General features: G+C 44.9%; 1 protein-coding gene across 5 annotated transcripts in view; it reads right to left on the minus strand.

Annotated features, from left to right (window-relative positions):
- TESK2 (testis associated actin remodelling kinase 2) overlaps window positions 1–22,273 on the minus strand; it is a 111,621-nt gene that overhangs the window by 63,220 nt on the left and 26,128 nt on the right. Inside the window, exons 1-2 of one of the 5 annotated variants that reach the window (XM_051808108.1) lie at window positions 14,458–14,629; window positions 6,679–6,979 (exon numbers count right to left, since the gene is read on the minus strand). In XM_051808108.1, coding sequence (XP_051664068.1) covers window positions 6,679–6,897 — 219 coding nt within the window. In that variant the 5' untranslated portion in view covers window positions 6,898–6,979; window positions 14,458–14,629. Of the gene's footprint in view, window positions 1–6,678; window positions 6,980–14,140; window positions 14,274–14,300; window positions 14,408–14,457; window positions 14,630–22,273 lie in introns of those variants that run through there. The other 4 variants (XM_051808118.1, XM_051808144.1, XM_051808134.1 and 1 more) reach the window with 4 other exon arrangements.

Raw genomic sequence — 22,273 nt, forward strand, 5'->3', positions numbered from 1 at the left:
GAGCTTGAAATGAAGTTTCAGAATTATTCTATCTTTCTTGGCCAGTTTACATAATACCCAGAGTGACTGTATTCCCAAACAATTAGTAGTTTGCTTTAACACTAAGTTCACAGAAGAGACCCTAAGCTTCAAATATCTCACTTCTGTCATCTTGAGCAAGGTGAAAGAGTATCATCCACTAGCCAAAAGGGAAAGATTTTCAGCCTAAAAATGAAACCAAAAGTCACACATGGACAAGAAGACTTACTGTCTCTCTAACAAGCATCATATCACACAGGGAGGGCAGGGACAACTCCAATGGCTCTGCCCCACTGAGAGAAAGGAACAGTGCCCCACACCTGGGTGAGGGAAGATATGCCCTGGTCAACTGGGTGTCACTTGTCAGTCACAAAGCATATTCCCCATGCCCACAAGATGAAATATTAGATCTGCATAACCAATACTTAGGATGATCCACTTACTCATTTCCTACTCCTTTTCCACCCTACAAGGATGACTTCTGCCACTGTGGAGATGGAGGAGGTATGAGGAAAGCATTTACAGACAATGGAAGGAAAATCTTCCAGATGCCTTCTCACTTCCCTGGTAGATTTTTACCATCCCTTTGCAAAGAGCTTCTGCCCTTCCACCTCAAGCAGGTAAAGGGAATGTCCATGCACATCATTTTCACAGGAAATGAGAGTAGCCTAATCTATTGTTGGAGGCTTTCCAGTCCAGTGTGGTTATGATGCAAACACTCCTCTCTTGCTCAATAAAACTGATTCTTCAGAGACACCTGGGAGTTGGTATCTCCCATTGCAGTCTCTACTATCAGCTTTAAAGAATAGGTTAAGGAGTTGTCCACAAAGAATGACAGATAAAGTTCCTTTTGCCCTGGGACAAAAGCTTGAAGAGCAAGGTGACAGGAAGCCTATTCCCACCCTATGCTTTTAACTCCACAAATCTATAAAGCAAAATAAAACACAAAGCTGTACAGCGTGGTAGGAAGGCCTAAAATAAAATGGCAAAGTTTAATGTAAGCAAAACTTGCAGAAAGCAATTATGCCTACTGGGGAAGAACCAGTTTCCAGGAACAAAAAAAAAAAGTGCAATTATCTCCAGTATAGTATTAATGACAAGAGGAAAACTCTTGTTACTGCATTATAAGTCTGGGGACATGATACACACACAGTGTTAACCAAACTATGGTTCCAACAATACCAAATCTCATATACAACAGTTGCTTTAAAGAAAACCCCCTACACACAGTTAGCCTTCCTATCTTCCCCTACACAAGCTTTCTGCCTAATTAGGTTATTTTATGGGGATATTAATGTCACCTCGAAGAATGGAATGTTGGCCTGAAGTCTGGTGACAAAGCAATGAAACTGTTAGAAAGAAAAAGCCAGAGATGTATTAAGAGTCAAATTCATGTCTTAGTTTGGTATTAACGAAAAAAGGAACTTCTTCCTGTTGTCAGTTTATGCTGAGAGTTTTGAAATAATAATAATCAAAAGGGTATGATAGGATTAAGAAAAGCTTGCCTCCAATTGAAATGCCCAGAATCTCCTTGATTTATACTGACAATTAACCCTTTCCTCCTTAAAAGAATTCAGCAGGGAAGGTACTGGCTTGACAGTCTTGAAGACTGATATCCCATTGATGAAGCAAACAGACACACACAGAGGAGAAAGTAAAAACCTGCTTGTGGAGCCCTGGGAGAGTGCTGAGGCCCTGTCCTGCAGGAGGAAGCTCTGTTCCAGTTCTAATCTTGGCCATTCTGCAAAGACCAGCAACAATGCACAGATTCACACTTAGACTTAAAACACTTCAACAACTCAAATATTGCAGCGCCTGTTTACCTGATAAAACCCAAGGTAATAAAGATTCCAGTCCTGGAAAGTGCTGTCTGCAAATTCTGAGACACTGGTTTCCAACACCTTCTCCAGTGGGATTTTCTGAGCATGGGCTGAAAACCAAGCAGCAGCTCCCTCACTTTGAATTAACATTCTATTGCCTTTTTTTCTGCACCTTTTCCATCTCCTTTTTGCAGTCATCTCCTCCTTTGAATCTGAACTGGCATTGCCTTCTATGTAAACTCATTTATATAACTACTCAAATATCTCCTTCCTTCCTTCCACACATTCACAGACATTTTACTCTTATGACTAAATGCTACAGGAAAACAGAACCCTCTGTCAGTAATGAGTTGCTAGTAGAGTCAATAAGCAAATAGGAAGGACCAGCTGTAGAAACAACTCAAACTGGGAGGTTCTAGCTATAAAAGGATCACTTAAAAATAATAAATTATGGCCTGGAGACACCAAAGAAGGTTGTAGAATCTTATATAATGTAAGTATAACGTACAAGCCAAAAGTAGCTGCCAAGAACAGATCACAAATACTTATGCCTGGTTTAGCTAAGGAGACTGGAGTAGTTCTTGTAACATCCCTTCCTTGCTTTACATTAATTTTAAATTTAAGTGATAAGATTAATTAAGCAAAATGCCTACTTGTTTTAAAATAGCAATATACACAGACTTCTGTAAGGCATCTGATGGTACCACAACCCACTACAACCACTAAAAGTCATAAAGTACAAAAAACCCCAAACCTCTCACTGAGTCACCCTGGGAAAACCAGCTCAGTAACATCTCTCAGATCTACCACAGTCAAAGATGTTCCAGAGAGCCAGCCCACCAGCATGACAACGTGCCCACGAGACACAGTAACATAAATCTACCACTATCCAGCATCATTTATGTTTTGTACGTTAGAAGTAACAGAACTACTGGTTTTATCCTGGGTACAAGTACTTGATAAAAACACTATATGTGTATATATATGTATATATGTGTGTCTGTGTGTGTGTTCTTCACAGTACTCCCAAGCACACCTCCACATCAGCCCCGTGTCTCCTTTCACATTAGACAGCTGGATGCTGCTTATCTTTAAAGCACTTCGAAGACATTAAATAAATACGAGAAACAGGATCCCAGCCTCAGGTACAAGGTCCATATTTGGACAGGCACACCTTCCGTGATCAGGCAGCACTTCTGAAACTTGGAGAACATGAATTTGACCACACGAATAAAGTCTAACAACTGACTAATGAACTGAGGACCATCATTCCAGAGTACTCAAATAGAAGAGTCACGGTCTTCTATTTGACTCACAAGCACAAAGAGCAGGAACACCCTGAGGATACTGACCCTTTAGCAGCCACCACCCACCTCATTAAGTCATCCAAAAGTATGATGCCCTCTCTTTGTATCTGTACTTGAACTTGCACCCTGGCAGTGCCAGTTTCACTATGCATGGAGCCCATACATCACCAAATAGCACTGGCATATTTCCAGCATTTGTTTCTCAAGGATTTCCATGTCATATCATCACTAAGATTCATCGTATCTTGTTTTTCATATGGCTTCAATGCATCTCTCTAGACATCTTCATAAATGAGCCAAACAAATGTGATCTAAAAGGAAATACTCTGATGTAGCCGTGTAAAACCATAATCAAATGAGTAGCTTGTGGATCGCAGGTAAACTGCTAAGATTATCAAGACTGAAGGAATCCCTTGAAAAATTAAGAAATGCTTGAAGGGAGGCAACACCAAAAAAAGGTAAAATCTGCTGCACAAGTGTAAAAACAGGAAAACTGTGTAGCCAGAAGTTCTCCAGAAAGGATCTCAAGTTATAGGGGATCATAAACCAAGTGCCTAGCACATGGTGCTGTCAGTAAATATGCTGAAATGGGAGGGCTGATTTTCGTCTCAAAATATTTCTTTGGAGGCACCCATACTCAGCTGCTTAGTATTCTGGACCTAGAAGGCATTTGTTTTGCATTGTGTCTTATGCATCTTATATTCATCTTTGCCCACCCATTATTAAACAAGTATTTCATTAACTGCTCCAAACTAGATTGCTAATATTTTGACAAAACTCAGCTTTTCTAAACTAGTTTCTGTAATGCCTTGTATTCAGGTGAACATGAATTTGAAGCGTTATAGTGATGGCTAACAAAATCGAAATGATGGTTGCATACTCTATGCTGAATAACCACAAAGTTTAATTTGTGGATGAATAAAGGTGCACCAGAAATGCTAAGAGATCATTCACGGCCCATATGACTGTTAACATAAACACCTGAGCTGTAACACGCTCCTATTCCCAACTTAAGAGAAGGTAACTTCTACCCACTGCGACAGACTACTTTAAATGGAATTTCCACAGAAAAGGATGGAGGGGAAGAAATCATGGAAAACAATTGTCAGTTACACAGCAAAACAAAAATCCCAAACCCTCAAAACTGGCCAAGCATTCTTTGCTAAATCACTTGAGTGAACCCAGTGTATGATACTCACAAAACAACAGACAAATACGCTGTTGAAAACCTCTGGAGACATGAGGGGTTTTTTGAGACACCTTTGCTGATTTGAAGGGAAGACTTCATTGCACTTGGAAAGTTACTTATACAGTTAAGCCTAGAACTAGCCCGGATTTTTCCCCAAATTCAATCATTTAGCTGGGAGCCTGCAGATCAGACTGAACTGTAACTGTGTCAAACCACGAGGCTCTCCCTCCTGGAAGCACATCAAGGTTCTTGCACGAAATCTGATCATCAGCAGAGCAGGATTAATGACAGAGGTGGTCAGGCTGATAAAGCACCAGAACAGACACCTGCTTAAATGAGCTTGGAACTGCATCTACGATAAGGTCATAATGCATCTCACCCCTTTGGGCCAAAACTGGAGAGAGACTGGTCGAAACTGAGGAGAAAGTAAAGGCTTTATCACTCCTTGTCTCCCTGCAGGAGGACTTGAGGTTGTTTCTGGGAAAACAGGCACCAGATACTCAGACCACCACCACCACTGCTCCCAGAGCAATGCCACTGAGTGCAGACAGACACCACTGGTGCCTAGCTCAGCTCACTGCAGTGGGGAACAGAAAGGCAAGGTTTTTAAAGAAAGCACACCAAGATAAACTGGATATCAGGGACTTCTCTCAATCAACACAAATTCTCAAGCAGCTCTTTACCTCTGTATGCCACTACCTGACTAAAACAAGCCCTCTCTTAAAATAAGATGTTCTTAACTAATTAATTACTATGAGTGTTGGAAATTTACCTTTACTTTTAGCCACTTTCCCCACACACACCCCTAAAATCTGAAATTCACACAAATAAACCCAAGTCTGCTATTTCCTAGTCACTTAGGGACAAACAAAAAGCCCCAAACAAACAAAAAGGCCCAAACAAACAAAAAGCCCCAAACAAACAAAAAGCCCCAAACAAACAAAAAGCCCCAAACAAACAAAAAGCCCCAAACAAACAAAAAGCCCCAAACAAACAAAAAGCCCCAAACAAACAAAAAGCCCCAAACAAACAAAAAGCCCCAAACAAACAAAAAGCCCCAAACAAACAAAAAGCCCCAAACAAACAAAAAGCCCCAAACAACTACCAAGCAAGCCCTTGTTTTCAATTGTTACAGAAGCTGGTTTTATAAAGAAATTATCTGTATCGAGTCTCCTACACACCCCAAACAAAATTCTTCATGTCTACCCATTTGAAAGAATTGAAAACTTGTGTTAGTGAAAAATAAAATTTCATATATCTAACTAAACAGAAAAACTTCTGTGGAGTGACTTGCCTTTACACAAGAGGAGATTCATGCACGGGGATCTGAATGCCTTTGGGTATTAAAGCAACTTTAAAATAATTTTCATATTCAGGTATCTATTTACAGCAATAAAACTGGATAAAAGGTTTTCTGGTTTAGCTTAAAGAAAAAACGACATGAAGTGTCATGGAATGCACATAATATACTGTAAGATAAAGTTTTCTGGCATTTCCCTGAAAGGGAAACAACATGGAGGGTAACTTCATGTAAAGTCAGAGACTAGGACAAGGAGGTAAATTATCTTTTTTCCATGCCTGAAAGCCTGGAAGTCAACTCAGTGTCCTGTTCTTCTACAATAAACCTCACCAGAACAGTCAGAGCAGCAGAAACACCACCAGCACTATAAAACAGGGGGGGCCTGTATGGTTTGACAAATAGCTTTAAAAAGACCTTATCCGTGTCCCACATTCATAGCAGCAAGTCATTGACAACATCAGATTTTCTCATTCATATCATTTACTTCAATCCCTGATTGAGTTAGAAGTGTGGCATAACAAGCAGCAAAGGAAACAGAAGAGCAGCTGATCGTATTGTAATTTCAGTGCAATAAATTCAGTGGTTTCAAATTCAGTAACCATGTATGAATCTCCCTAATACATGCATCCAGTGTTGTGAGGCAAAGACTGCCAAAGTACCATCCCACAAAACCAATAAACTAGCTAAATTAAAGACATTTACACTTACATATAGCAGAACCAATAGCTACCAGTGTTTAATACACCACATGAATGCAAAAATACATGATAGAGGTAAAAAAAATAAACCAACTGTTTTTAGCTTTTTCTGTTTCTCCCAAATAGCTCTGTAACTCCCCAAATAAATTATAAGTGACAAAAAAACAGCTGGAAGAGCGACAGAAGAAATGTTTGGGACCTGAAAGTTCTTCACTGCTCCTTCATCCTGAGTAAAGCAAATACAAAGACTAACAGTTGACTTTGGTGGAAAGCTCCTCAGCTGACACTCTCATACATTCTCCTCATCAAAACATGAAGAGAGGGGAAAAAAAAAATAAACACACACCTTGAACACCTCAGAGAAGAAACCAGAGCCAATTTTCTCACATGTGAAGTCATCAAGACGAGTTAGTCTGGAAAAGGCACTTATCAGGGCTCTGTATGAAGAGGTACTAACTCTTCCCATCTGGGATGCAGTCCCTTCTCCAGTGCCACCGTCGAAGTCTTCGGCGCGCTCCAGGCGTGGTGGAAATCCCGCGATTGAATTCCGCTTACTTCGGTCCATTTTGGAAACAAGGGGTTATTTCACTGTGGGAGGACTCCTCACATCTTAGGTAATGTGCTGTCTTCTCTACTCTTGTTGGATCCTAAAATACAAGAAATTGAGATTACTGTTGCTGTGAACATGTCTAATAAGTCTGACAGGATTCCAGCAAAGCTTGCACCAGTTTAAGGGAACAAGAAAGAAGATATCCAAGTAGGGGCACAAAAACCAAAGGGAAAAAACAAACCACCAAAACCACCACACAACATCAACAGTAAAGACAGCAATCCAATGAACTTTTCCTTTAGGTTCATGGAAACACACTATGCTCTGCCTATTCTGAGATGAATAGGTTTGGAACTCAAAATTTAACCAGTAACAAATAACTTTCATTCCCTTCCCCCCAACTCTTTCTTTTTTTACTTAAGTTCTGGTTGCTAAAGCAAGTAACTAAGCAGGAGGAAACCCACAAAATGTAACATTTTATTCTGCTTCAGCTGCAGTTGGTGACCAATCTACTGCTATTGCAAGAAACAATTTCACTTTCGGGAGTGAACAAAAGATCCCTAATTATAAAAAAACAGATCAGCTTTTAGTTGACATAAGAAAAGTTGTCAGCTGAAGCACCAAAACCTTTGTTTTTAAAGCCTCCACTTATAAGTGTTCCAAGATCAATTCCTTACCAGGTAGGAATACAAGTTTATATCCACTGAAGACCTAGCCCCCAAATTTATAAAAATACCTACAATCCTGCTACAAAACTAAGGTATTCTTAGAAAAAACTGCCAGAATTCTCCCCACAAACATACTTATTAAAGCTATATTAATTTCAGTTCAACTGAAAACACAGGAAACAAGCTACATTTGCCAACTAGGAGGAAAGGAAAAAAAAATGGAGGGTGACCAACAATTTTGTTTTTCTTTTTAAGAGGATGATGAAGTAATCGGGATGACTCTGGAGCCCATCAAATTCAGCCTGGACTGGTAAACTTGACAGGTGGCCTACTTATTTTTTTTTTCTTTAAACCTTAGACTTAGGAGGTTATTTGTCTTTTCCAAACTTAACTGTTCATTTACAGCAATTTGGTGAGCCCCTACAAGCCTGAACAAAGTGAACAGTCACAAAGAGGACAGATTTTTCTCTTTCTCCCCCCCTCCCTTTGAAGGTGAATGAAAAACTGGAAGGAGGATAAGGAAACAATAAAATACAGAAATAAATAAATAAAGGTAGACAAAATAACCACAGAGCAGGCAATTACACTTGTATTTACACAGATGTACAGAACCTGAACAATACACTAAATTTGAAAAGCATCTCAAAAACAGGCACACCAGCTGTTCTCTGAATATACAGCAGTGCTGCTACACCCATGTTTTGTAAGCAGTCTATCTTTTAGAGATGCTCTGTGCCAACACAGCAGGCAAACACACAGTCCTTCCCTGCTTTCAGAAATCAGCTCTGTTGAACTGCCTGGAACTAACTTGAGGTCTCCCCCTCCAAAAAAAGAAGGGTGTTCATTTCAAACATCTTAACACCTCTCTAAATGGATGTCGGTGGGTATAAGAGGGTCTTACCAGGGCCTGATTATGAAAATTTAATCTCTATCAAATCCCACTTCATGGTATTCCTACAGAATTTTGAATGCAGACTCCCACATGCCTGAGCTTACTGCACTTTTGAGTACTGCCCCACAGCAGGGCAGGACCCAGTTTCTGACCCTGTATTCTTGCCCCTGGAGCCCTGATGGTCTGGAAAAGGCACAGAAGCACCATTGGATGATAAAACCTGTTACGTCTCCTCAGCTGAGAAAAATAACCCAGAGAACTTCCTCAGCTCTAGACAAGATGCCTAGGAATTTCCAAGGCATGCTTAAATAATTCCTTTTGATTTGAAAGGGACAAACTATCATTTGGTTACTTTTCAAGGGGATAAAGAAAGAACTGTCTGTGGCAGGGGGACAGACAGAGGAAACCATGGTATTACCAATTAATTTAAGATGCAAGTACCTTTGGAGACTGACCAGAAAACCTGCTGTAATTGAAGAAATAACTTTTTAGAACTTATTTCCATCAGAGTAGCACCCACATGCACTAGATATTTTCCATGTAAGGGATGGAGTATTTGCCCCCAGAAATGCTCAGCTAAAGACTGGAAGTTTAAGTTCTCAGGCAAAGCAAGATGTATGCAAAAAGAAAACAGGGAATAATGATGTTGCCTTTACTAGAAAGAAGATACCAAGTTAGATAAGTGATATTAAACAGGAGGAAAAGCCTCACTCTCTCAAGTATCCAGATACCATTAACACAAGATAGTCTCAACATAGTTTCTCAATCTATTTAACAAACAAAAAAAATCTCCCTGGCACATACACATCCTTTTGGGTGAAATCACATGGTGAACTTTGCAAAACTCTATACAAATCCCACAGTGAAAGAAGAGATTCAAAGTACTTCACACAGTAAAAATACCAAAAGGTTTTGCCATCTGGATTCCCAAGTAATCCATTCCTTCATTTTTGCCTGCTAGAGTTGGCCTTATTTCCAGAGAGCTACATGAAATTCTTGGAAATTATTAGGAGAGAGTTCCACTTGTCTATTACCCTGCCCAGGATTGCATACACGGAATTAGAGGAAAATTTCAAGTGGGTACAATTCCAAGTGGGCCTCCTGTCATTTTGGCCAATTACACTAATGATCACATTCTCAATGAAATCAGCCAAGGTTTAATTGACTGTCAAGTCAGTCTGAGGTACTTTAATTTACTACCTTGTATGGTTAATTAAAGTGCACTGAATAGAATCCAAGACTATCCTGACTATCCTGCAACCGACTAAAAGGTTGTTGGGTGGGATTTTTTCATACTAAGGTTCAGCATAAAAACTCTTAAGCTGTTCTCCATAGGCAGTTAAAAAAATAAAAAGACACTAAACACTCTAAAAAACATTTCCCAATAAATTCTCAGCCTTCAGAACAATTTTTCTGACGTCCTTATGCAAGAAAAGTGCACCCCACTCCACCAAGACAAAAATAATTCAGAAATACACCTCTCAAAATGTGTATCTGCCCTATTCAGCCATTTCTTATAGTACTGAAAAGCAAAACTTCAGCATGTTTTATGCCTCGTCACATTTTAATTTCTTGTCTTGTGACCAAAACACACTTTGAGGAAAAAAAAATCCATATTAATATTATAATAAGATCAGTTTCTTTGCTGCATGAACACATTGATTTTTTTTTTAATGTAGAAATTACTATAAATACAGCTACTATCAGCATTAATTTGGATAATTAGAGGTCTGCCTTTCGAAACCAACGCCTGAACCTGCAATTATTTAAAGATGGAAATCCCACAACATCACATCACTTTATACCCTCAGCATCAGTGTCAAACTAACAGGTGGCATCTATTAGCCAGTACTTAACATTTTATACTTCACAGACATAAAAATGGCTAAGGCTCCTCAGTTTTAAGCAGCATCCCTTTAATGCCTCAGGGTACAAAACAACATCGCTCCAAAAATACTTCAAGTCATTACTAAGCAGTTTTCTGTCCCCAGTATCTGTATAAATATGTGCATATTTGCACTCAAATGTCAAACTCCCAATTTCCTAAAAGATGGCCTTAAGAACAACAACCATTTTTAGACACAGAAGGCTGTCGCTGGGCACTCGGCCTGGAGAGCAATAAATCTGCTGGACGCATGTTATTAATTTGAAAAGGTTTTCTGAAGAACAAGATGCCAAAGCTTTGACAAAAGTCATTTGCCAAAAGTTAACTATTTGCACTCGTAGTCTGACGTAGCTTCAACAGCCAGCACTACAAAAACATGAAGGAATTAAAGGAATTACACTGGCAAGTGTCACTGAACAAAATAACAACGTGGGGGCAGGAAGACTTCACTGTAGTCCTGTGCAAACTTCAGAAGGGCTTTAAAAAATGAGAAGAACAAAATCTTCCAAAAACTGAATTGACTGTGAGCTCATTAGCCTGGAGAAAAGAAAAATAAAAACAAGGGGGGAAAAAAAAAGTTTGAAAATGAAACACAAGAAATCAAACCAAACAGGTAAAGAGAACCAGGCACTCAACAATTTTGTTCTCAACTGCTGTCACCTGCTTCCCCAGCAGAGGAAAAGTTCCTTGGTTTGTCCATAACTTAGCTACTTGTCCTTGGGAGAAAGACAACATCAAATATTTACAGTTGAGGGAGCTACAAGTACCAGAGCTTGCACCATGTTTGGCCCAGCTCACCCTGAACCTGCAGTCTTCTTTGACTACTTTACAGGACAAGTCTTTGGGTTCACTTTATAGTCTTAGTTACAACATCACACTCAAACAGGAAAATCCCAATACTTTTTATTTCCACTTAAGTAACATTTTGCTTTAATTTCATCTCCCCTGTTCAGGATAATTACTAGCCCTAGCCAGTACTGTCAGAGCATAAACTTCCCGTGAATTAGGGCTGGCATTCCTCAGAAGAGACCTGCATTAGCCCTACTACACCACTCCAGAAACTGGAAGTCTGCTGAACTGCATCATGGTTTTATAATGCAAACAAACCTCCACAAGAGGCTGAGCTGAAACAAACAGGTCATTTATTTTGTGACTGTAGCCAAGTTTGAAAGGAGTAAGAGAGACTAGCCATTAACTTACTGCAGAGCTCAGGACTCCGGGCCAAGGTTGTAGGTTTAGAAATATTTTCATCAGGCATAGGCATAAATTCTGGTATAGGTATATTTAGAAGGCAAATATAACTGGGGGGAGAATATTAAAAACTCACAAACAAACAGAAACCCACTTGATCCTTATGCCCACAGTGTAAGTGCCCACGTTTTCTGGGGTCCAATTATAATACAAAACTAAACCCCTACAGAAGGGCCTTGCAACAATCCATTCCTCCCCCAGCCTGGTTTTAGTCACTCCAATCCACAGTGCAGACAGGCTGTAGCCTAGTTACAGAGCATCCTTAGAGTTAAATAATCACTCAAGTAGATCATCTACAAGACACAGCTGCCGCTTCAAATGGATAATTTTAATATATTACGTTTGCTTAACAAAACAGAGCTCAGTAAAGACACTGAGAAGCTGCTCATGCCTTCCAGGTGTCAGCAGGCTGACATTTGCTGAGCTCTTAACAAAAACAAAAGGAATCAAAGCCTTCTAATACCGACAGGTATTGTAACATCTCAATAATGCAGGAATTTCCCCCTCAGCCTCTCTGAGGCTCAGGTTTGCGACTGAGGGCTCAGCTCTATTAGCACTGGGAGACGGGAAGCAACTTTCTGTTGTTCCAATGCAGCCAGGGAGACAATCCAGCACAGCAAAAGCAAGGAAAGGGAATGTTAATGCCTGAAAGAGGGATGAAGACAAAGTAAGCAGGCTGAATTTCATACCTGACTGACCTTTCTTAGACACAATCTCACATTTATGCACCATTGCACGAGGCAGTCAGTATTTGTATTTTCCAGCTAAAACAAACACCAGTCTGTGTTATTGGTTCCACCTTAGGGTGAAACACCCAGGACCTTGTTTACTTCAGGTACAGGCTGCACAAACAGAACAGTAACACGCTCTTCACTAATTTATTTACACATTTTTGAAGTGAGAACAGGGCTTCCCAAAGCCCTTGTTGCCAAGGTATTGCAGGCACTGAAGTCTGCAGGTATTTACAAATCAATCTGGAGCTCCCTGGGTACCATGGGAAACACGGTTTGAGAGTCACAGACCCGGAGTGTACAAGGTCAGCCTTCAAAAGCAAAGTTATCTCAACTAACCCCACTCCTGGTTGCCAAAACTGTTCCAGTTCTCCAGCGCAACCGTCAGGACAGTCATTCCAAAAAGTGGCTTAGCCACCACCAGGAATGTGTTCAACTTAACAAAAAGTGACAGGATCATATGAAAAGAGGCTTACAATCTAAGTCAGAAAGAGGGCTTGGCAACAGACAACAGATGGAGCCAGTGTGATACAGCTGCCAATTATTAGATGGACTTACTGATAAACACACAACTTCAAATGAATACGTTGGGGAACTAATAAGCAGTAAAAGGGCTTTAAAAAAAAAAAATTATGAACATTGACCTTCTTTGATCTTGCCTAGTAAAGCACTTGTTTTTGTGCCAGGCTGCACGATACCAGGCTGCAAGGATACAATAAAGAGCTTTGCCATTGTGCAAATGCGTGGTTGTCTGCTGCAGGAAGAATACAGAAAGGGAACCTATGATGCAAGTGAACCACAAGCTTCATTCTTTTCTGCAGCAGACACAGAGGCAACAGTCCCCTCCTTTGACCCTGCATTTCTTTCATGAATTTGTGAAAGCATTTGCATGAAGAATTACAATGGCAAAAGGAAACATCTAGAACTGAAGAGTATAAACAGGTTACAGGAGGCCTATATCACCAAAACAGCTCATTTGGTGCAACTCTATCCTTCCACAGTCACAAAAATATTAAGCACTGAAGCAAGGATTGCTCTGTCCCCATCTCCTGCTCAGCTCCCACTGCCTACTGGTCGTCCTAATGAAAGGGCACAAAAAAATTCCAAGCAAAAAACATAGGAGAGCACATACTTGCCACCAGGCACAGGGAACACACCTCTCTGCCTGCAGTTCAAGCTGCTCGTTTTGCATGCAAGCTTTACATGAAGACAAACCAAAATGGACAATGGAATTACTCAGCCATGTCTGCAGCTGTACACTGCAAGGATCAGAAAATGACATTTTTATTGGCATGCAACAATAATTTCCAAAAATGATGACTAAATGGAAAGGTTTATGCCTGGTCCACAGGGCATATCAGAGTTTCTCATAAAAAAATCTTATCTTAGGTTGTAAATTCCACTGCCTAATTAAGTCCATGGAACTGTAAGTCTCTTGATTTTACAGACAATAAAATATGCTGGAACTCTGATCTCTATTAAAAAAAAAAATCAGCTGAAGCACAAAGGCTTTTCATAAACTAGCCAGAATACCAGCTGTAGCTCTTTTTAGTGGGACAAACAGTAAAGTGCAAAACCGAATAAAATTCAACTCAGTACTCTACAAACTCAATTCAGCACTCTCGAAATTGCAGCTTTCAGCTACCACGGCGCCACTTATCAGAATACCCAACTGGAAAGTCCCCCGGACTCGAAGCGAATACAGTTCCCACCCCCGAAGGAACGCAACACCAGGAGTGACCAGCTGCATTTCTACAGCACCCCTCGTGTGCGCACTTACACCGAACACCCCAGCCTGTCATTAACGCGTTTAATTCTTACAGGGCAGCACCTGAACAGCAAAGCCCGAGCCCAGCCTTCACACCTCCGGCAAAGCGACCATTCCCAGGGCAGCGCTCCCGTGGCCGGTGCGCGGGCAGCCCCCGTCCCCGGAGCGGGTCCCGGCTGTTCCCGCAGCCGCCTCTGCCCTCACCCGCGGCCCCTCCACGCACCTGCTCTGCCGAACGCCCCGCTCGCCTCAGCGCGGCGCGGGGGGCGGCGGGACCCCTCGGCCGGCCCGGAGCCCCTTCCCCGCAGCGGCCCCGCTCCGCCCTCACCGCCCCCGCGCCGCCTGGACCTGCCCCGCGCCGCCCCCGCGCCGCCCGTTACCTGAGCGGCGGCGGCGCCGGCACGGCCCGCGGGCGGCGCGGGCTCTCATGGCCGCATCCCCCCCGTGGCCGCGGCCCCTCAGCGCCCCGGCGCGGGTCGGCCCCGCCGCTGCGGCCGGCGCGGGGGCCCCATGTGAAGCGGCAGCCCGGCTGCGGGACCCGGGGCCGCGACCGCCGGCTCCGCCCTCGCTCCGCCCCTTCGGCGCGGCCCCGCCCACCGTGCGGGGGCGGGACGCGGCCGCGAGCCGCCCCTCCCCCGCAGCCAATCGACGCCGGGTAAAGCGTGATGGACAGCGCCGCTCGACCAATAGAAAAAGGGGAGGCGGGCGGAGTGTTTCGCAGGTAGTCCACGTGAGTGCGCCTTTTCGATTGGTCGTTGCCGCTTGAAGGACAGGCGGTTTGACCAACCACAGGAGTCACAACAACTCCCGAGAGACGAGCGGGAGCCAGTGGCAGGAAAGAGAAGGGCGTTGCTAGGGGCGCCTCGCTCTCATTGGCCAGGCTCCAAGGGCGGGTTAAAAATAAGGCAATCAGCCAGTAGGAGAGCGCAGAGGGCGGTGACGGACGGGCGGGAGAGCCAATCGCCGTGTGTTTATAGCAGGGGCTGAGGCGTCAGCGGGCCGGGCGTTCGGACCTTTCAGAGCCCTCAGACCCGCCGCCCGTCCCCCTCCCGCCCCTCACACCCGGCCGGGCAACCCCCGCCCCGCCGTGACCACAGCTGGGCTCCGAGGCGGCAACCCCGCTGTTATTACCGCTAATTAACCCCCACCGCAGTTTCCCACAGGGTTCAGCCCTTGTTCTGCTCCTGGTGTCGGTCATCACAGCACATCTCGCCCGGTCCCTCCGGTCCCTGCTTAGTGCATCTCAGATACTCTGAGGGTTCGGCTGCCAAGCTGAAATAGGTATGGGATAGTTCACGTACGAACTGTTACTTCTCACATTACCACTTATCCACGTGTAGGCAGCCTGTAACAGGTATAGAAAAAGATACCTTTTTCTTTCTGGGACGCAGTGCCAAATTCCGAGTGTCCTTTCCAAAGCACGGCAGGACTCGAACATCTCCTTAAACCGCTGTGAAGGAGTTTTGGTTTTGTTTTACATCGGTGAGAGACTGATTTTTTCCCCTGACCTCATCTTTGGCAAAGGCTGAGCTATTTTTACTGAAACTCTTCAACAAAGTCCATTTGCTGTACAGTCTTGGATGGAATAACCAAATCCCAAACAGTTCAAACAAGCAGAGTTGTAAGTAAAAAGGGTCTTGGACCAGAACAGATCGTCTAGCCTTCCCATGCCATATTAGTAATAAATTTTCTCATTATTGTTTGCCATTAATTTTACATCTAATCTTTTCAGCGTGATCCAAAACGTGCTTGAGGGAGTTGGATGTTGGAAACATTAGCACCAACTCTAATACTGAATAGAGATTTATTCTTACAGATGGATTAAAATCTCTACTCTTCAGTGTCTTAATTAAATTTAGCCTTGGAATTTCAACCAAACCTGCGAAACTTTCTCTGTATATTTAACTACAAAAAATACAATCATTTCTGCAGAGGTAACAGATTAAAAGGACTTTGTGCGGGGGGGGGAAGTCTTGTTTTCTTAATTTCCTTCTGGATTTCCTTCACAGGAAATTTTCCCACACTCCCAAATGTTAAATATCAACCACATGCAAACATCTATTCTAATGACAGCTCCACCACAGGGTTCAGCAAAGCTTTGGTAATTAAGCCATTAAAAAATTATTATTGTATCCACCATATTTTAATGAGTGACAAAGCAGATGGAACTACCCAGATCCGTGAGCGTCTTCTGCTCTCTGACACTCCAGCAGAACTGAGCTCCAGAATGCGGCTTTTCAGCAAGATTCTTTTTTTACCACTTACGTTTTTAAAGTTAAATTTCAATGCTTTACATTTTGCTGGGATTTATCTAAGCAAGTAGAAAATATTTTACAAAGCCAGCTCTGGAACAACTCCGTGGTCCTTCACTCTGTCAGGGTGCAGTGATCCCTGTGGCCTTGTGCCCTGCTAAAAAACCCAGTGTCTCCTCCATTCATCTCCCTATTCCTTGGGTATCCCTGTCCCTGCTGGTTTGGGAGCCATTAGTTGGCTTCAAGATGACATCTGGTGGTAGCTTTTTATTACTTCTCTTTTTAGGAGCTGATCCCAGCACTAAGGCAAATGAATTGTTTCCCTTGTTCCCCATAATAAATTTTACCTCTTTTCTGCTTTCCCAAAAAAAGATATGTGTTATCCTGGCTTTTGGGCTGCAAATGCCTTACTGCTAATACCCAGGAATAAGCACTTATCCCGTGGGCTGGTGCAAAGTAACATCAATAAAATATTCCAGAGTGATTCAGTAAAGTTGAATCTCAATTGGGAACACCCACGCTGTGTTTCATGTAACACTGCACGAGGCCCTATAACGTGTGTCATCAATGAGCCCTGCTTTGAGAGGAAAATAAGATCATCTTGTGACCCCTCCTATGGCTTTATCTCAACGGCAAATCCCACGTTTTGAAAGCAGAAAAACACGGTTTTGCCGGGGTGTGTACACACAGTCACAGCAGAACTTCGCCCCGGAAAGTCCCCGTCCCCCCTGGCAGCTGGGAGAAGCACCAGGGCAAATCTGCAGACTCAAAATCTGCAAAGAGTGGCTTTTGGAGCCTTCCTCTGTTTCCTGGAGAGAGGAAAATGAACATCCCCATTAGAAGACTCATCAAAGGGACTCATCAAAGCCAAATTCTCGCAGATGTCACTTGGTGAACGATCTCTCCCTGCATCCCAGAAGGGTCGCGCAGCCCATAAATGCCGCGGGAAGCTGCACTCACGGCGGGTTTTCCCCTCTGCCCCAGATGCCTCCAGGCTGCCCCATGCAAAGTCAGCCACCCCAAAAAGGAGCTCCGTGGCTTGTGGTTTGCTCCTCTCTGCTCTCAGACTGACTCTCTCCCCCAGACGGATCACTTTGGCTTTTTAAATGTAACCGGTTTGGCAAAAGAGCACGGGAGGGTTCACCCACGGTCGGCAATAAAAATAGACATGAGACAAGTTGGGTGAGAGCTGGCAGGAGGGGGAATTCCCTTCCTCTGGGTTTTGGAAATGCCCCGGAGGAGAGAAGTTTGGGAGATTTCTCCTTCCCAAGGAGAAAGCTGCTGTAATGTATCCAGGCAAATTTGCTTCCACTGATCAGAGCAGGTGATTTCCCCAACACAGAGGTTCTGTGGGCTCCAAAATTAAATAAGTGCCACGCAACAGGGACTGTCTCTCTCCCCTCCCAAGGGACCAAGACAGTGGTTTGATCTCACAGTGCTGTGATGAGATTGGGCATTTTAGTCATTTAACCCATTAAATTCTTTATGTAATGAAACTTGTCAAGGAAAAACATCTCTGTATAGGATTGGTCAAATTCTGCTCTGATTTACCCCAGTGGAGATCTGAAGTCATGGGAGACAGAGGGGAGGGTCCCAGTGGGAATACAAGGAATCTACCCTGGTCTAATGCCTACGTAGTCCCCTCTCTAGCCTCTGTCCGAGATGGACATTTAACAGAACAGCCATGAAAAATGATCCCTTTAGGCTTTCAGTCAAGCACCAAATACCCTAGATTTTGAAAAGCATCATAATGGGTTCCCCTGTGGAGGAAGGTACAACCTCCCACCTGTGCCTCTCTCAGCCAGCCTTGCAGGTGGCCTGTGCAGAACAGGGAGAGGTTTGCTCACGGGTGAGAGGGCATTTCCCACCACTCTGAGCAGGGGAAGACACAGCGGGGGCTGTGCTTGGACCCCCTGCTCCTTGTCATGTCATGCCCATGCTCCTGGCAGTGAGGAGGGCTCCACGGGGGCTGCCTGCACACTGTTCTCTGGACAAAGATGTACCTGCCTGCTGATGAAGAACTGGGTTAACAATTCTGTCTCACCCCCAGCACGTCCTTGTGCTCACAGACATGTTGCCATGTCAGTCCAAACACAGCGCCACACACCTCCACAGGGGACCTTGGCAACCATGGGAATGTCAGAGCATCTTCCACATTCCTCTTCCAGGAGACTGGGCAGAGCCCAGGCAGGAGGCTGGCACGGCACCAGACACCCTGCCTTGGCAACCAGAGAGGGCTTGTTCTGGGGCAGATGGATATGCCCAAATTGGCAGCTGCTGTGCTGGGACCGGTGCCGCAGCCTTGTGCTCCCCTTCCTGCTCATCATGACCATCTGCTTCCTTGCCTTCAATTCAGACCCTGTCCACCCTGAAACAGTGCTGTGGCATGGCTCTGGCCAAGCTCCTGGTGCTCCCATGGGCATGGAGTGGCACAGAGCTGGCTGGTTTGCTCCAACCTACCCTGAGATGCTCCCAGCCATGAGGCTGTGCAAGCATTGGGAGGATAAGCCAGCACCGACCCTGTGTCACTGTGCATGGGTAGCTTCATCCCTGGGGAGAGCCCCTCAGACCATGTTCCAGCCCTTGGGTCATCAGTCCCACCTCTCCTGCCCCATGCCAAGGTCCAAAAGGGTTCCTGCATTGCCTGTCCTCACTCCCCAGCTAAGCTAACTCCTCTCTGGGATGAAAGCACAGCTTTTTGTCTCCTCAGGCTGCACAGCAGCCTGTGCTCCTCTGGTTACACTCCTCACACTTGCTTGTCCTTATCTCTGCAGTTACAACAGTGCAGAGCCCTTTTGTGCACTGAAATCGGAGACCTCTGCCACCACAGAGCTCTTCAGCTTGTCCTTCCCAGCCACCCCAGGCTTGGGCACCCTCAGCTCTGCCCCTGCTTCCTCCAGCCCTTTCTGCAAGAGCTTCAAGACCTACAAGCCATCCAGATGTTACTGGATCCCTGCTTGGCTGTCTGAGAGACCACACTCTCCAACCAGCCTGCCCCCAGATACATTCAGGTCTCCCAGACCCTTAATTTTTCCTGGCTCCCTGAGCCAGTGAAGTCCCAGTGTCTTTTATCCCTCTCCCAGAATGGTTCTCCGACTCTGATGCTTTGATGTCTGATCTACTTTTTTTTTTTTCCAGTTTTGTTCTTCCTTTCTTCCTTCACTGGGTTACAAAGCTGTGGACAGCTCTTGGAAAGAAAGATGAGTCAGGACTGATGGAAAGGAGAAAGAAGATGAACTCCCAGCCTTGAAGTCAAGTGCACTGCCTGCGTCATTGTTATTAAAAATAGATGAACGGCAGCGCTCTTCACATTGGAGGGGAGATAGAGGAGATGTAATAGCCCAGGCTGCTGAGCAAATGCTCCCTCTGTCTGCCTGCAAGTCCCTCAGTGGCATATTCTGCTCTTTGATAAATTCTCTTTTCTTGGCTCTGACTTGTGGGATTTAATTTGCCTGTCGTAAAAAAACTGGTTTAATGTTTCAGCTTTGGGAGGGAGGAATGACTCACTCAATGATTACCTGTTCTGCTCCAGTCAGTTGGCTTGCAGCTCCCTTGAGAACTGAAAATCCCTTCAAGTGCCAAGTCGTGACCCTTTGAGAGCAGCCCCTCATCCTGCAGGGAAGTGCTTTTGGAGGACAAGAGCAGCCATCTGGGGGTGATACGTGGGCCTGTCTACCCCAAGAGCAACCCTAATCATGCTCGCTCCTCATGAAAAAGCAGGTTTCCAAGGTGGTAGGGGGGCAAGTGGGGGTCTGCTGGGCTCTCTGCAAGGCCAGGGTGAGATGTGCACCAGCAGTGCTCCCGGTGCCCCTGGAAAAGGGCAGATGACAGAGAGGAAGCACAAGAAATGAAATGAGCCCAGAGCCCAGGTGAACCACCCACATTCCCATAACTGCCATCCCTCTGCCCAGGGCTCCCACTGCTGCGACCATTCACCTCTGGGCTGGTGACACAGGTGATCACTCTTCAGACTGAGCAGGGCTGCAGATTATGGTGGCAGTGGGGCCAAAGCTGCACCCCTGCTCTGCTCACTCAGGGGGACACATCCCATGTCACACCCTGGGCTGGGGGACACAGCCCAAGCACTGAGCTTACGTGTCTTTCCCAGAGTCAACATCTCCCTCCCTCCTACCTATGCCCTTACTTCTCCTCAGCTCCTTCACTGACACTGTTTCCTGCTCACTTATTTTCTATGATCTGCTTCTTCCTATTAAATTAACATAATCAACATTATCATCTCTGGTCTGCTCCGTGATTTGGCCGCCAGCCAGAAACAAAAGGACAGGAGCTAAATAAAGCCACTGCCAAGAGAGAGGCATGACACTGGCAGAAGTAAACGTTGTGGGGTTTGAGCATAAAACTTTCTTTTAGAAGTTATTCTAAGTCCTCGACTCTTGCTGCTACCAAGACCTGTCTGGTCTAGACTCTGCATGGGTTTGCAAGGGTGCTTTCAGTCCTCCTCGAGAACAGCCCAGGGTCACTACCCCCTGAGCAAGTCAAGAGCCCCTGTTACCTACTTGAGCATGGGGGACTGCTGCCTGCCTTCCAAGGAGAGAATTTTTGCTTGTTTAGTGAGAAAGTGGCTGTGTACCTGTGGGATGTTAAAGTGCCCCTTGCTTTTGCTCCCTTCTCCGGGGTGAGATATCAGCAGTATCATCCTAAACACACTGTCACTCCAATCTATTCACTCTTCTTGCTCCCAATTGGTCCTTCCTTGCTATGGGGAGCCAAAGGTACCTTATTAGTGTGTTAATCGTTGTCCTAATGAGTGCGGAGATCAGTTAAGTAATAGCAGTGACCTGCAGGGGGGCTCATCTGCCCAGATTTATCATGCTGCTCACCAACCCCCTCCGGGGAATGCCAGCTCCCTACCCCCCTTCTCCTTGTCCCCCAGCTGTTGAAGACACCCTTTGCAGTGTCTCTATGCCTAATTAAAGCAGGGGGACTGGTAACCTTGGCGACTGGGAGCCACCATCTATAAGCCAGCTGAGATGGATATTGTTTCAACGTCTCCAGGGAGAGGCCTGGGGAGAGCAGAAACGTGCAGGTGTTGGATGTGCTTCTGAACTGCGCTCACCGCCAGCAGTGCCCACGTCCCCCCGAGCTCGTGCCCTCCCCAGGGATGGGTGCCTGGGGATGTACCCCCGTCCCTCGCTGGTGCGATGTGACAGGCTCCTGGGTCAGGTGGTGCACACCGTGGCACCAAGAGCCCAAGCCTGTCTGGAGCAATGGAGGCTTTGCTCTGTTGGGCAGCCCTGCAGCCTCTACGGGGAGCAGAAGACCTTTATAACTTAACAAGTAGTTGTAAATACACTTGAAATAATTCCCCTCAGAACTGGGACATTTGTACAAGCCCAATTACTTCTGCCTTAACAGGGTGCCAGAAAATGGTGCAGCTAGTTTGGTTGGCAGTAAGTAGCAAGCAGCTGGAAACACATTTCCAGTGAGGGCCTGAAATTTAATTTTACTTTTTCTTATAAAGCTGGTAAAAGACATGATCAGTTCTGTATCAACACTCTTCCACCTGCCTCAGAAATGAGAGCAGGAGCTATGAAGGGGCCCCATGCTGAAGAAGGAAGGCAAGACCTCTTGGGAAACAGAAATATCTTTTTCCACTTTTCTTCTCTCCCCATGGTGCTGCAGACACAGGTATCTGCTGGAGAAAGGGACCCACAGCCCCACCTTTGCCAAAGCAGCCCGAGAGAAAGTCAACACAGACCATGCCATGACGTGGGGTCCTTGGATGCCTCTGAGGTCCCATGTTCTTTGTACTTTATGGTTAAAGGGAGCCTTCAGAGATCAGGGGAGTCCCAAACCTTCCCATTGTTTCTGTGAGAGCTAATAGGGCAGGACAGGAGGGCTTGCTCCAGCTGCCCCCGTAAGGCTGAGGTCAGAGAAGAAAAACCACAAGGGATTTACAAGGGGGTTTTGGTCCTTCCAGAGA

This window comes from Manacus candei, unplaced genomic scaffold (genome assembly GCF_025592945.1).
Source record: "Manacus candei isolate 608988 ecotype Guabito, Panama unplaced genomic scaffold, ASM2559294v1 h1tg000005l, whole genome shotgun sequence".
In the NCBI taxonomy this organism is placed as follows: Eukaryota; Metazoa; Chordata; class Aves; order Passeriformes; family Pipridae; genus Manacus; species Manacus candei.